Raw genomic sequence first — 16,285 nt, forward strand, 5'->3', positions numbered from 1 at the left:
CATGACAGTCTTAAGGATGAAATGAGGTATTAATTGATTTGTCTTTTGCTGCTTTATTTCAAACATCTCATGTTCAGCAGGAGTGTTGGGTTGGCCATTGCTGCATGCTGTGTTTTCATAGTGCTGTAGATTGCTCGTCTTTTGTCTCATCCTTTGGCCTTGCATGGTTAACTGACTTATTCCAACACCGACATTCTTCTTAATGGGATACCATGACTCTCAGACCTCTTACATGCTTTAGGATTAGTGTAAAAAAAATTTTCTCAGTAATATTAGCAGTTATTGTTCTAATATGATGTCTTAAATTAATATCAGTGTTTATGTAGAAATCTCAGTGTAACTGTGAAATTGAAATCTGCATAAATCAGATTTAATTTGAAAACATCAATATCCTGTATGTACGTCTGTGTGTCAAGGTTTCCCCGTAAGAGTTCATTTCAGTCTTATCATCTCATTGACCCTTGTTCCTTCTGAATCTGCATTGGTCAATAGGGGGACAAAGGCAGTATGGGAATTCCTGGGAGAATGGTGAGTGATTCAGGGTCTCTGCATCCTGCTCTCTAGTTGAAAGTATCTACAGCTATGATGACATGGTCAGAGGTTAGAGCAGGTCAAAGTGTTTCATGGGATATCATTATTCTATCGATTTATTCTTAAGGAACGGAGACATTCCCATCATAAACAGGGACGAGGAATTTAAGGGCCAAGAATTTTTTTAGGTTAAGATTTTATTCAGTGCCAAGGAGCAGATCGTGTTCCCATGGCGGCCATGTTCCTGTGATGTCACACTCAAGGTTGGAAGTTCAAACACCAGAAGATTATGGCACCTCATTGATTATCTGCCCGATTCAACATGGGCCCCTTAGGGGGCACTTCATCAGGTTTCATCCACTAAGAGGTCACCCTAATGGGCAATTTATCACATTTTGTCCCATCTTGTCCAATGAGAGACCACCCTCAAAGACAAACAATCACATAAAGGCAGTTGTAAAATCCTGATGCTTATTTGAATGATTACCTTGGCTGTAACAGAAAGACATCATAAAAATATATGGGAATGACTTGTAGTATGGCATCACAAGAACAAGGCCACAGTCTGAATATGGTCTATTGCTGATGTTGACCCTTATGATAAATACATATTTCAGTTATGTTAGTGGGGCGTCGGCATATTAGGAAACAAAATTACCTCTACTACAGGATTTCGTACTCTGTGTTGTATTACATATAGTGGAATTTAATTATCCTACCTTTTCAACTAACCATCTTAACTTTCATCTAAACAAAAGTTAACAAAGTGGTTTGTTATTTTTACATTACAAACCAAATAGTGATATCCTTATTACTCAGTGTTATTAATCTAATAATTAATACTTCTATCATTTAACCTGATACTGTTATCTTGTTTTAACCTACATTCCCCCTTCATGCTTCAAAAGCCAGATTAAATACCCATCCTTGATTTTCTTTAGATCCATCTGTGGGCTTTATTTTCTATTAACAGGGCATTTTCATATTAATTTATAGCAAAAAAAAAAGCACTTAGCTCAATATGAATGCAGAAATGAAGGTAGAGAAGATAAAATTTGTGATATAATTTCAAAGATCTGGTGCAAATGCAGACGGGTATTTTTGCATGCTTACTTTTCTCTCTGTTTTCAAAAGCAAATTCATCCACAAATGACGCATTCTCAAAACCATTTTCATCCTTGTAAACACAAAATACACTGATAGGTGCTGTATACGGCATGTCATGTCAGTAGTCTGTTCTTTACTGGGGAGGTGAAAAAGCTCACACCAACAGACACCAACGATGTCCTTCAACAAACCCCCACCATTCCTCTGTAAGGACCATTACATTTGTCCCACCAACCCCGGGGCTCAACCAAAACCGCCAATGCTGCCATCGTGGTTTGTGTCTTTGGAGAGTTGAAAGGACAGTGACCTACAACATCATTGTTTCCATGAGAAGGATGGAATGTTTTATATGCTCTCATGACATCATACTCAAAGGCAGAGGATGGAAGTTTTTTGTCTTTAAAGTATGACCTCATCAAAGGCAGAGGACGAAATATTTTTACAAAATTTAAAGGATGACATCATCAAAAGCAGTTAATTGCATGCTCTATAAATTTTAAACAATGAGATCACTGAAGGCAGGTGAAGGAATTTTTTATAAAATTCAAAGGATAACATCATCAAAGGCAGGGTATTAAAAGTTTTTAACAACTTAGAAGGATGATATCATCAAAGGCCGAAGATGGAATGTTTTAAAAACTTTAAAGGATAACATCGAATTCAGAGGACGGAATGTTTTATACATTTAAAGGATGACATCATCGAAGGCAGAGGACGGGATGTTTTATAAACTTTAAAGGATGACATCATCAAAGGAAGAGGATGGAATGGTTTTTCAAATTTTGAGGATGACCTCATCAAAGCAGAGGTCAGAATATTTTTACAAACTTTAATAGATGTTATTGTCAAAGGCAGACGACAAAATGTTCTAAAAATTATTAAGGATGACATCATCAAAGGCAGAGGGCAAAATGCTTTTCAAACTGTAAAGGATGACATCATCAAAGGCGGGGTATTAAAAGTTTTTAAAAACTTGGAAGGATGAGATCATCAAAGGCCAAGGATGGAATGTTTTAGAAAGGATTAAATCTTCAAATTCAGAGGAAGGAATGTTTTATACATTTTAGAGTATGGCATCTTTAAAAGCAGAGGACAGGATGTTTTTAAAAAGCTTTAAAGGATGACATCATCGAAGGCAGAAGATGGAATGGTTTTTAAAACTTTTAAGGATGACCTCATCAAAGCAGAGGATAGAATATTTTTACAAACTTTAATAGATGACATTTTCAAAGTCAGAGGATGAAATGTTTAACAAATTATTAAGGATGACATCATCAAAGGCAGAGGGCAAAATGCTTTTTAAACTACAAAGGATGACATCATCAACACAGGTATAGGATGGAATTTTTATAAAGCCAGGGATGTTGGGGGCTTTTTCTCTCCAGTTTAGCTACATAGACCCTTAGGTGGCATTTTTTGGGGAAGTGGAGCGAGCTCACCAGTTGCCAACAAATGACAGTGGTCCAACAGAGAAGAAGCTGGCGCACAGCATGATGTCACAAGTCCAAAATGTTTTTCCTGTCTACATGTACATGCTGTAAACTGACTTTCTAGAAATCTTCCCCCCTGGGAGAAGTTAAACAATGACATTTTCAGTAACCCAAAACACTGTTTGGGTTATGAAAGTTCAAAATGCACAGACTAACCTGCATTTTCAAAAATACCTGTCTACATATGGACCAAGCCTTATTCTGTTTTATTGTTTTCACATCAGCTTTAATGACTTACAAACATGGAAAAAAGGGGGCTTATTCTAACATTGTCTTCTTTTTAAGACAGTCTTCTTTAACAGAACAGCAAGTGTACAACAAACTGAAAGCATGAGGTGTCTAAGATAAGGAAGACTATAAATATCAGCCTGTTTCAAGGCTTGGAACATTAAACAGCATATAGAAATATGAATTTCTCTGTTGCTGCCATACAGCTGTCATTGATGTATTTTTCTGCTGTGTTATTTCAGACAGCTTGTCTTATATTTCTGTTTCAGACCACCCAGTCAATAAGCTGTAACCATCTGTTTTACTCAATCTGTTTGACTTTGGTGTTACTGTAGTTATAAGAGCCTTGAGTATACAGGGTCATTGGTATTTTAACCATTTCTTTTGTTCTTCATATTTCCAAATCAGCTTTAGGATTCCACTTTATTTCACTTAAAGGCCTGTGTCCTTAGATGGTGCTTTTTGTGCTGGCCACTAACCGACACACCAGATAGACTGTTTCACATAAATAGTTTTACTATCTATAGGATATATCTCATTTCCCATGGATCCTTGGTTCTCAACTGGTGGGACAGGAATCCAGTTTCAGTGGGTCATGGATGTGTTTCCGAAGAAGAATATGTGACAAAAGAATATGATGTGCTTTTATTTGAAACCAAAATGATATTGTTATACAATTTCAAATGAATCTTTTTTATAGTATATTTTTTTGGTCCTAAATGATTTATCAGGTTACAAAATTTCAATGATTCCAGAGGGTTAATATTTTCTTTATTTATTATAAAATCTAAAAAAAAAACACCATCTATGGACACAGGCCCTGACTTACATTAGCATAACTCCCCTCAGCTCTGTCACCCCCCTCCCTATCATAGTCCTGAGGATGCTGCATGACCCGATCCCTCTCCATGTCTCTAACACTGGTTCCTCTCTCTCTTGTGTCTCTCTCCTCTTCACACCCTTTTTGCATGCGACTGTGTCTGCTGTGACTGATCCCAGGGCTTAAAAGGACGAGCTGGGGAGAAGGTAAGTTTAGGAGCATGTGCAGAACGACGACCTTTATGTTAAAAACAAAAGAAGTAACAGAAGAAATGCAGAATGAACTAAAGATGAAGCCTTTGTTAGTGCTGCTGCCTGCTGACTGTGACAGCAGTGTGGATAGTTGGATTCAAACATCAGACAGCTGCTGAGAGAGAAATCTCGATCTGGCCATCTCATATTTATTTATACTTTACATACCTGACATTGTGTACGTACGTCTAAATGTCTGATAGCTATTTCAAGAAAAGACTAAGAAAATCTGACCATCTGCCTCATATTTGGGATGAACCGTTGTTTGATAAGACTTCAGTTTTGCATTTAACTTCAGGAGACCCTTCATGCATTCATGGACACATTACCATTTGGCTAAGTACATTCTAGTAGTTCTAGTGATTATTTAATTATTTCTGATAAACTTCAAGTGTTGGCCTCAGTCATTTGTATTATCTTGTGGTCATGCAAGCAAATATACTTATCAGCATTCGATATACTTGCATGAGGACACTGGGACTCTTTCAAGGTTAAAAGCTTCAGATGATCATAATTACATCATACCTGAATTGTTGATATGACATGAGAAATTTCAGGAATTTTCATTGGAATTTGCTTGATTTTAGTTGAGATGTTTACAGGAGAGGATAAGATCTGTTTCTTTTTTTTTTCTTTTTTTTTCTTTTTTTTTTTCTTTAGGAATTCTGACTTCAATTATCCAGAATTATAACTGTGCAGCATGTCTGTTGAAGTTTCATTAATTTGCTTGAAATGTTGAGATCATTTTTAAGAAAATTTCAGGAAATTCTATGGAATCTGTTTGGACATTTTGGGGGTTTTGCTCAGAATTTTTCAGGTATAGTCAAGGAAATATTGAAGATTTGTTTACTTTTGGGAAGCTCCAATGGAAGTTTTTTGGGAAATTTGATTTAAAGTTTTAGAAATTTGCATGGGAATGTGGGAAATGTGTTTAAAACTTTTGAAAACTTTTCATAGATATTTGGTAAATATCTTGTATATTTTGGGGATTTTTGGGGGGTGAAAATTTCAGGAATTTCTTTTCCACATTTTGGGGAATTTGCTTGGAAATTTTCAAGTATTTTCACAGAAATTTCAGAGATATGTTTGTATAGTCCACAGAGTTTCTGTGGGAGATTAGTGGGAATTTTAATTTATTTTATTTTATTATTGACACTTCTAGGAACTTTAATGAATTTTTAAGAAATGTATTTGCAAAATTTTGGGAATTTGATTTTTAAAATTCTCATGGAAATATCAGGCATTGTTTGAGGGAATTTTCCTAATTTTTGTTAAATTTGGGGAAAGAGTTCACTTTTTTGGGAGTTTGATGTGAAATTTCAGGGAGAATTTGCTTTGAATTTTTAATGGAATTTTTTTGGGAAATCTTTATTGGAATTTTTTAAGGCTTTTTGATGAAGTTACACTGAAAATTTTGTGAAATATTTGGAGAAATTTGTGGGTTCTTCTTATACAATACTTAAAATGTTGTTTAGGATTTTTTTTAAATGCATTCCAAACTGAAGCTCTGGTCTCCAGAGATAAACACTGGGTACACTGCAGCAGAATGTAGGAAATATCATGTACTCTGTTAAACATTTTCTAAGAAAGGACTCCTTGACCCCACTTTAAATTGTCCCACACACTTTTGAAGTGACTGATGCTCATGACCAGCTCTGAGACTAGAACCCAGGTTTGGTGCTCTCTGTAATCCACAGCTACTTCCACCTGTAGGTGTCAGTAGTAGAGAAACCGTGCAGTATAAACAATCTGTTACCCATGGTCAGGTCTGAGACTAGTATCCATGCTCTGGTCTTCCTCAGTAGGATCAGTAGTAAATAAAGTGTGCAGTATAAACCGTTTATAACCTATGGTCAGGTGTTTGAGGCTAGTATCCATGCTCTGGTCTTCCTCAGTAGGATCAGTAGTAAATAAAGTGCACAGTATAAACCATCTGTAACCCATGGTCAGGTCTGAGACTAGTATTCATGCTCTGGTCTTCCTCAGTAGGATCAGTAGTAAATAAAGTGTGCAGTATTAACCATCTGTAACCCATGGTCAGCTGTCTGAGACTAGTATCCATGCTCTGGTCTTCCTCAGTAGGATCAGTAGTAAATAAAGTGTGCAGTACAAACCGTCTGTAACCCATGGTCAGGTGTTTGAGGCTAGTATCCATGCTCTGGTCTTCCTCAGTAGGATCAGTAGTAAATAAAGTGTGCAGTATAAACCGTCTGTAACCCATGGTCAGCTGTCTGAGGCTAGTGTCCATGCTCTGGTCTTCCTCAGTAGGATCAGTAGTAAATAAAGTGTGCAGTATAAACCGTTTATAACCCATGGTCAGGTGTCTGAGGCTAGTATCCATGCTCTGGTCTTCCTCAGTAGGATCAGTAGTAAATAAAGTGTGCAGTACAAACCGTCTGTAACCCATGGTCAGGTGTCTGAGGCTAGTATCCATGCTCTGGTCTTCCTCAGTAGGATCAGTAGTAAATAAAGTGTGCAGTATAAACCGTTTATAACCCATGGTCAGGTGTCTGAGGCTAGTATCCATGCTCTGGTCATCCTCAGTAGGATCAGTAGTAAATAAAGTGTGCAGTATAAACCGTTTATAACCCATGGTCAGGTGTCTGAGGCTAGTATCCATGCTCTGGTCTTCCTCAGTAGGATCAGTAGTAAATAAAGTGTGCAGTACAAACCGTCTGTAACCCATGGTCAGGTGTTTGAGGCTAGTATCCATGCTCTGGTCTTCTTCAGTAGGATCAGTAGTAAATAATGTGTGCAGTGTAAACTGTCTGTCTCTATAGCGTCTTTGTTAGACCGTAGCGTTGTGGGTGGTGCTGCTGGTTGTTAGCTCCTGCTGTGCAGTGAACTGTGTGCACAGGTAGCATGTGATTTATTCCAGCGACTCGCGTCTGTATTTCCAAAAAGTATGAGGGTCACATTCTGTAAATGGTTTCCCACCCTGGTTGGATTACCTGAACTTTTACACCATGAAACACAATCGTAACAATTTGTCATTTAAATGTCTGAAAGTTCTAATTTAAGACTCCCTGAAGAAAGTGGAGCGACATTTATAGCAGCCGCAGCGGAGGACATGAGGAGATTCTCAAACAGAGCTCTGAAAGGACGTAGTCCTCCATCCAGAGGAATAAATATTGTTCCTAGTGTGTTGTGTAACCGTTAAATCCTAGCTCTCTGTCATGTTGAAGTTAGCATAAATACGAGCTGTCAGCCGGGACGCCGATGATTGATACTGGCCTCGAGGTGGAAATTACATGTTAGACAAATTTTACTGGAGGCTCTGAATTTTCCCACTCGGCTTCATGAATTTCAAAAGTGTGTCAACAGAGACGGTAATCATTCAGTTAATCTGCCAATGTCAGCAGTGCAGGGTCGTATAAATCACTAAAATCAGTTTTATTCACATCACAGAGGTGGATTCTACCCACAGAGAGGAAGTGATGTCTGCAGAGCGTGACTCCAAGTTGAGTCTAAGTTCATCAATGAAAATAAAGGCAGACGTTACATCCAGTTAAATAAGCAGCTGCTGATTGGTCGGATTTAACCGTTTACTGCCGAGGTCGTCGTGAAGCTCTGTGTGCTCATGTTTTTATCAGCACGTTTCTTTTTATGTTCGTCAAGCTAAAAAGTGCCATCTGTGAGAGACTAGGGATTTTTTCACCCAATATTTTGATTACAATTTAATATTCAACGTTTTTAAAAGTTGCTCATCTTGTGTATTTTCAATGAATATAAACAATAAATCATCTCAATTATTACCAACACAATCTTAGATTAAACCAGGGCAGAATGATTTTCTGAAAAATCTAATCATGATTACTATTGGTCAATGTATTTTACAATTTTTAAAATTTGAAATAAGAAATCAAAAAACAAAAACAAGCTTTTTCTCAATTAATGTTTGAAAAAAGGGAAAACAAAACATTAGGAAAATCACCTTTGGCCCTTTCAGGCAGTTTGTAGAAGTCCAAAAAACAAAATTCCAACAGTTTTTTGTCTGCCATTTTTCACTTTTTCAAAAAATGAAATAAATAAACAAATGGTTCATTTTCTCCAAATTATTTTCTTGTGTTCTCACTAAAAGAAACAGCAAAGGCGAGCTGTAACATTCTTTTTTGTGACCTGCTGTTTCTGGTTTCAGCTGACAGATCTGTTGGCTGTTACATACACTGACCGTTTTTCCTCTGAGCGCTGCCAGTCAAACCCACAAAAGCCCTTTGTTCAAACACAGCCCTGTCCGGGAAAAGGTGGCTACCAGTTCCACTATCCTCCACCTCAGTGAACTTATCAAGAGTCTGCCTCGCTCTTCCCTGTCTGAAGAAGACACTTCCTTTGAATGGCGATCCTCAGCCAAGTCTCCTGCGTGTAAATCCTGGATTTCTTCATCCTCTCTGTCCTGGCAGCTATTGTAAGAGACTACAGGCCAAATCCCAATCACTCTATTACAATATGTTCCCTGCCTCGAAATAAAGCGGAAGTCTGTAGATTACTTTGGATACATGCAGGAAGAGCGGTCCAGATATCCACTGCTAACTTTTCTGCTTCTCTGCTTACCGTCTAGGTGGTCAGGTTTCTATTTCTGCTCCCTTACATGTCAGGACGAGGTTATACCAACGTTTGTCCTAAATGAGCTTCATAAAGAGAGCTGGCTGACAAACAAAGCTGAATGTCATGATTTCTATCCTAGACGGGATAAATCAGCTCTATTTGATGAAAACAAAGCTGTAAATCGTCCGTCTCTGGCTCTGACTCAGCTGATATATGGCGACGTTATGATGGCTATACCAAATGTGTGGAGCCACTTTTGATCTGGATTCAAATACAGCATGTACATTCATGTGCAACATGTTGACGTTTAACAAGAGATCTCTTATTACAGCTGAATGTCCAGGGTTTTTTCCATCTTTAAGCAGTAAAACAAAGAAAAGACGGCTCGTCTTTAAAAGCTTAAGCCATCAAAGCCATTTATGAATCCAGCAGACCTTCCAAAGCAGGAGCTCCCTGACCTTATCAACACCAGACTGAAGGCTAGGCTCTCTCACTGGGACCCACAATTTTTATTTATTTTTTTGTTGTGATTAAGAAAGGAAAGTAAAAAACAAACAGTGGTAATGTACCTTTCTATTTTCACAACACCTGCAACAGGACACACATATAGAAAGAAAAGAATGTCAAAGTTAAGTTTTCATTATTGTATTTTTGTGTTATGACCAAAAAAGGAAGATCATAGAGCAGGTAATGTAACATTCTTTTCTTTGCAACACCTTCACAGGTCACCCATATAGGGAAAAAATGAATGTTACATCACCAGTGTTCCATCCTTTGATATTCCTTTTTTTCTTCAGAATACAAAAACAATAAGAAGAAAAAAATTTAAATCTCTTCCATGTTTAAACAACTGTTTTGACAAAGAAACAAAAAAACATTTTGTTTTTCATTTTTCTGCTCTTTTCAGGACATTTTCTGTTTCTTGATTCTCACTCTAATATCAGACTATCTTTAAGGGTCAAGGGGTCAGTGTATTTAACAGCCAACAGATCTTTGATCTGAAAAAAGAAATCTAAAATCAAGAAATAAACTGTTTCCACATAACTAAATGAAATGCACAAAACAAAAATTTGTGTTTCTGTTTTTCATTTCTTCTTTTAAAAAATAATTTTGAAAAATTGAAATATGGTTTGTTTTTTATCAAAGGAAGGTTAAAGAACAAAACACTGGTGATGTAACATTCTTTTACTCTCAACACCTTTACAGGTCCCATATGTAGGGGGATAAAAGAACGTCAGATTACAAGCATTCCATCCTTTGATCTTTCTTTATGGTTCTGAATATAAAAACAATAAGTTAAAACACAAACTGTTTTTATTTCGTTCATTTTAAACTTCTTTCAAACAGAAAACAGAAAACAACATTTCAGTTTTCATTTTCTGCTTCTACAAAACATTTTCCATTTCTTGATTCTAAACTTTAAATAAATAAAGCTGTTGTTCTGTTTCCCCCAAAAAATGTAACAATGAGAAATGATTTGTTTATTGTCTTGTTTTTGTGTTCTTAGAGAAAAAAGAAGATCAAAGAATGGAACACTAGTGATGTAACATTCTGTTCTTCACAACACCTTCATGTTATCTGTGCTCTGTCCTTTGATCTTCCTTATTTGTTCAGTACAAAAAAACATTAAGATGACAAAAGGGACTGTTTATAGGGATTTATTTCTTTTTTAAAACAAAGAAGAAAAACAAAAAAGTGTTTGTCATTTTTTCATTTTCAATTTGATGAGAACTTCCTGAAATGGCCAACATCACATTCCTTCAATATTTTTCTTGTCCTGTTTTTAAACAGAGATTGGTAAACAGCTTGTTTGTTGACCTTGGGTTTCTTATATGAAATCAAACATCAGTTGGCCGTAAAAAACACTCACACAAAACATTAAGATGTGACAGATCAGTTTGAAGAAATAAGCCAAGAAAATTTAATGCAAATGATGCTCTGGGTTAGAAAAGTGAATTCACAGGGAAATGGGATCTTGATGGTTTTGTCTTCTTGTTACCCCACAGAAACCAGTCTAATGAGGGTGTATTTACTCTGACTGGATCCCGGTTTAAAGCAGGGTTCTAACTTTTCCTTGTTACCTTGAGCTCTCCAGGTCTCAGTAATCCAATCTCTGCAGGACTGTATCTGCAGATCTTCACATGTCTGATGTCGTAAACGTGCAGAAAACCAAAGGAGGGACTGAAAACAGCCTCATAAATGTTAACCTTTCTTTTTCTGCCTTCTGGCCCCTCAGAGATTCATCCGTCATCAAACCCAGAGAGAGAAAACAAATCTCAGCCTCCTAAAGTAGACATTTGTTCAGAAATATTTTTGAATGGATTTTATCTTTGATGGATGGCGGGCCCCATCCATGTGGGCATGGAAGCATTTGAGGTCATCTTAACTTTGTTGTTCCTTGGTTTTCTTGACTAACCAGCAGCCGGCTGCAAACATAGCTTTTCTCTTTTTTTCCATATATTGGAAGCACAGAAACGTCATGGCCCCTTTTCCAGATGTCATTCAATAGCATCAATGCATTAGCATTAGCCTCCTGGTTATTATTGCCCTCCTGGCTCAGCTCTGATCAGCTTTGGAGCTGACTGAAGATCACCAGCAGGTCTGAGCTTGGCTGTACATTACTGTCCTAACAGTTGAGGCCATGGTCCTGCCCACAGCGTAAAAACGACTAAAATAAAAGCACCAAATGCCATCTGCTGTAAGAGGAGCACTGAAATTCATACCATCAGAACTTTTACTTGCACAAGCTCCAGCAGCTCCAGAAAATCTTTAGCATGTTCAGGGTTGGCTAGCATGTTAGCAGGTAACTTGCTAGCTAAAGCTGTTGATAAACTAACCCTACCAAGAGAAGAACTCCCTGTGGACCTGGACCAGAGCTGTAGATCTGTGTGCATGTCCATCAGTCTTTTGGTTGACTTGGTTGGAGTCAAACCCATGCATTTCCTGGATTTAGTCCTGCTAAAGCTTCTGATTTTGACTGCTTCTGCGTGCTGATTGGGTGACTAAGAAAACAGTGGTGATTTCCTTTTAGTCTGATCCTTTCTTCTGTTTTCTTCTCCTCTTTTCTTTGTGTCTGTAGGGGGCGCCAGGCGAGCCTGGTCTGTCCATCATTGGACCAAGAGGACCTCCTGTAAGAGTCTTTGCCTCTCTACACACCCAATAAACCGTTTAGATTAAGGTTTTATTAGCTACTAACCCCCGTAGAGGACTTTTCATAGATTCTACTGGTTTAGGAAGTCAACTAGGTATGCAGTTACAGACATGCTAAAGTCAGTGTATTCAGTGTAAAACTGATTTTTATTTTCAAATGAGAAATTCAATATCCTGAAAAAAATCTCTTTCCCAATAACCCATTAATAACAGGAGAACAAAACATAGAAAAATGTACTCTTGGCTCTTTCAGGCAGTTTGAAATCAACTTGGGAATCAAAAAATAAGAAATGAAAACCTAGCTGCTTTCTGTTTTTCATTTAAAATTTCTTTTTTTTGTTTTCCAAAAAGAAATGAAAACTTGAAAAAACTTATTTTTAATCTAATTGTTTTGAAGTGTGGGTGAAATAAGTAATAAGGTTGAAGAACAGAACAATGGTGATGTAACATTCTTTTACCTGTATATGAGATGTTCTTTAATAGACTTTTACACCCCAGTGTTCTGTTATTTGATGGCACTTGTTTGATCAAAACATAAAAACAATAACCTTAAAGGTTTTATGTCTGAAACAAAAAAGGGAGATAAAAGAACAGATCTCTGGGGATGTAACATTCTTTTTCCTATATGTGTGATCTGTGATGGTGTTCTTACATCACCAGTGTTCCATTCTTTGATCTTTCTTTTTTGTTCCTAACATTTAAAGCATATTATAAACTTTTTCATCCTACCGTCTTAATGTTTGGATCAGAAAAGGAAGATCAAAGTACAGAACACTAGTGATGTAACTTTACCTTATGTGGGAAAAGAATGTTACATCACCAGTGTTCCATTCTGATTTTTCTTTTTCGATCCAAACATAAAAATCAATTGATATACAAACTCCTTTTCATTTTATCGTTTTTATGTTTGGATCAAAAAAGTAAGAATGAAGAATGGAACACTGGTGATGTAACATTATTTTTTTTCTTTATGTTGGACTTGGTTTAAATGTTTTTTTTTTTTAAAGAACAATGTTACATCACCAGTGTTACATACTTTGATCTTTTTTTATCCTAACATAAAAACAATAAGATAAAATTTTTTCATCCTGTGGTTTTTATGTTTGGATCCAAAAAGGAACATCTAATAATGGAATACTGGTGAATAGCATTCTTTTCCCTGTATGTTTGACTTGGGTTAGATGTTACTAAAAAGCAAATGTTACATTACCTGTGCCCTGTTCTTTGATCTTCCTTTTTATCCTGACATGAAAACAATAATTGTTTTTGATGTATTAATTTCTTTTTTGAAAAAACATAAAAATGGAAATAGAACATGAAAAATTGCTTGTTTGTTTTCCATTCTTGATTCTCCATTTGATTTTGACCTGCCTGACAACACCCAGAGTATAATTTTCTATGTTGTTTATTAAAAGAAATATGAAAATCAAACTGTTCTCATAACTTCATCTCATCAGCTTTTGGCCTTAAAAAAATCAACTTGTATGTTGTTTTCATTTTTCAATTTGAAAACAAAAATCACAGAACCAGTCTTTTTTTTAATTTCTAATATCTGTTTCCTGACCTTTTCTTTAAGCCCTAAAGAGACATGAACCCAAACTGTTGGGAGGCCTGATGAGTTTAGTGTTTCTTCTCCTTGTTTCAGTTTTCGGGAGAATAATGTTGCCTCTAGAGTTACATAATAATCCTTAAAAATGTCATAACTGTGCAGACAGAAGCGGTGCACACATCTGCTTCTCTAATCGACCATCATTACCACCTTCACCTGAGTGCCCGCTCTTCCTGGATGGTAGTTCTGATGAATTACAGACGGCGGAGGAATCTGAGGGTGGGAGGAGCTCAGTGGATCAGAAACACTCAGAAGTTAGTTTACCACAGCAGGTGAGAGCGATACTGGAGACTCCAGTCATGACCTTAGAGGGAACAAGGGAGCCGATTCAGGAGCGAGGTGAGAACCGGAGGAAATGACAGCTTAGGCCGGCCAAAAGCCTCAAAGTCTTCGCCACATTGTCATTTCAGCAGGTCAGATGGATGAGTGTGAGGATATTTTCCACTTAGTGAGAGGATTTTAACTTCACAGCTTGACTACAGGCCGCTCATAGTTTAGAGACGTGGTGTTTTATGGTACAATGACCTCAACTGTTAAAAGTAAAATAATGAACATCTACAAACATCTGGTCCTCATCAGCAGATAGATGTCTCCATTTCTCTGGGCTCTTTCAAACACTTTGAGCCAGAACAATAACTAAATGGCAGAAGATAAATTTTTAAAGTGGTGTTGTTCTAGAAAAATGATCCTGAATAAATTTCCAGTTTCAGTGTTTTTACTCACATCTTCATCTTTAGATGGATATTTCAGCAAAAGCTTTAGATTTTGTTCGTTCAAAAGCAGGGCGTGACTCCACCACTGTAATCGTAGTCTTAATTTTCTTTATTTCATTAGTCATGTTCCTCACCTCCTTATAACTGACGTCCCCTACTTCTACAGTTTCTTTCCCACACATATTTAATGTTTCATCCCAGTCCAACAGCAACGTTAAGAATCGGTGGCTGGGAGATCTCAGACTATTACATATCGAAAACACAAAGATAAATGCACAGTAATGTAACACAAACACAAGTAGCTGCAACAGGATATGCAAAGAGTCAAGACTTTCTCCTCAGTAAGAGTCAAAAAAAGAGCAAAGTGCACAAATCATGGCAAAAAGCCACCCAAACCTACCTAGTCCTATGTAAAAAAGTCATTGCCACCTACTGGTTGTTCCATCCTTGGCGGCAACAACTGCAAGCAAGCAAAATTCAACTATGGAGGAGTTTTGACCCACTCTTTTTTGAATAATTGTGTTAATACAACATTAATGGAGGGTCTTCCAGCATGAGTGGCCTGTTTAAGGTCATCCCACAGCAACTTAATCAGATTTAAGTCCAGACTTAACTAGACCACTCCAAAAACTTAATTTTTTTTAGTCCATTCAGAGGTGGACCTGCTGGTGTGTTTGGGATCATTTTCCCACTCCATAACCCAAATGTGCTTGAGCAGGAGGTCATGAACTGATGGCCGGACGTCCTCCTTCAGGATTTTCTGGTAGATAGTACAATTTATGGTTCCATCAGTTACAGTAAGTAGTCCACGTTCTGGTCCAGACCATCATACTACTACCACCATGTTTGACTGTCGGTGTGATTTTGATGAAATGCTGTGTTAGTTTTACTCCAGTTGTAACTGGGCGCACACCTCCCAGAAAGTTCAGCTTCTGTCTGGTCAGTCCACAGAATATTTCTTCAAAAGTCTTATAGATCATAATGATGTTTTTAGTCAAATGTGAGACGATCCTTTGCGGGGTTTTTTTGGTCGGCAGTGGTTTTGGCCTTGGAACTCTCCCATGATGCCGTTTTTGCCCCGTCTCTTGCTTATTGTTGAACTCTGACCTTAACTGAGTCAAGTGAGGCCTTCAGGTCTTTAGATGTTCTGGGTCCTCTTGAGACCTCCTGGATGAGTCCATGCACTCTTGGAGTCATTTTGGTAGGCCGATCACTCGTTGGAAGGCTCACCGATGTTTAAAGTTTTCCCCGTTTGTGGATAATGGCTCACAGCGTGGTTGGCTGGAGTCTCAAAGCCTTGGAAATGTCTTTGTAACCCTTTCCAGACTGATAGATGTCAATGAAATTTTCACATTTGGGTTTTGGGTAGGTTAGAATGGCTTTATTCCTTTAATAAACTAAAACTGACTGTTGTATTTAATCAGTCTATTATGTTTGTCTGATATTAAAACTTGTGTGATGATCTGAAACTTTTAAGTGTGGCAAATATGCAAAAAGTAAGACGTCAGGAAGGAGGGCAGTACTTTCTCACAGCACTGCACCTTCAAGACTTCACCATACCAGTCCTTATATCATAGTCAGTTCTCCACCTAAAGATCTTCCTCCACTGATAGATTCCTCTGCCAGCCTGTTTGATGTCTAACTAACTCTCTTATTAATCCTCTGTTTCTCTTTAGGGCCAACCTGGAACAAGAGGTTTCCCAGGCTTTCCAGTAAGTCATTTGTCTGTCATATCTGTTAATGGGGTTTTGATTATTAGTGATTATGTAAGATTTTACTTTAATGAGCTTAAACAAGCCAAACATAATAGTAATACTCTGTTTTATTAATAATCCTGGAGC

General features: G+C 37.4%; 1 protein-coding gene across 10 annotated transcripts in view; it reads left to right on the forward strand.

Moving 5' to 3' along the window:
* The window catches only part of col13a1 (collagen, type XIII, alpha 1), a 196,860-nt gene that overhangs the window by 101,870 nt on the left and 78,705 nt on the right, over window positions 1-16,285 (forward strand). For 6 of the 10 annotated variants that reach the window (XM_041789686.1, XM_041789694.1, XM_041789688.1 and 3 more), the window contains exons 5-8: window positions 493-528; window positions 4,356-4,382; window positions 12,052-12,102; window positions 16,121-16,156. In XM_041789686.1, coding sequence (XP_041645620.1) covers window positions 493-528; window positions 4,356-4,382; window positions 12,052-12,102; window positions 16,121-16,156 — 150 coding nt within the window. The remainder of the gene's footprint in view (window positions 1-492; window positions 529-4,355; window positions 4,383-12,051; window positions 12,103-16,120; window positions 16,157-16,285) is intronic. The other 4 variants (XM_041789693.1, XM_041789695.1, XM_041789692.1 and 1 more) reach the window with 3 other exon arrangements.

Source organism: Cheilinus undulatus, linkage group 6, assembly GCF_018320785.1.
Source record: "Cheilinus undulatus linkage group 6, ASM1832078v1, whole genome shotgun sequence".
In the NCBI taxonomy this organism is placed as follows: domain Eukaryota; kingdom Metazoa; phylum Chordata; class Actinopteri; order Labriformes; family Labridae; genus Cheilinus; species Cheilinus undulatus.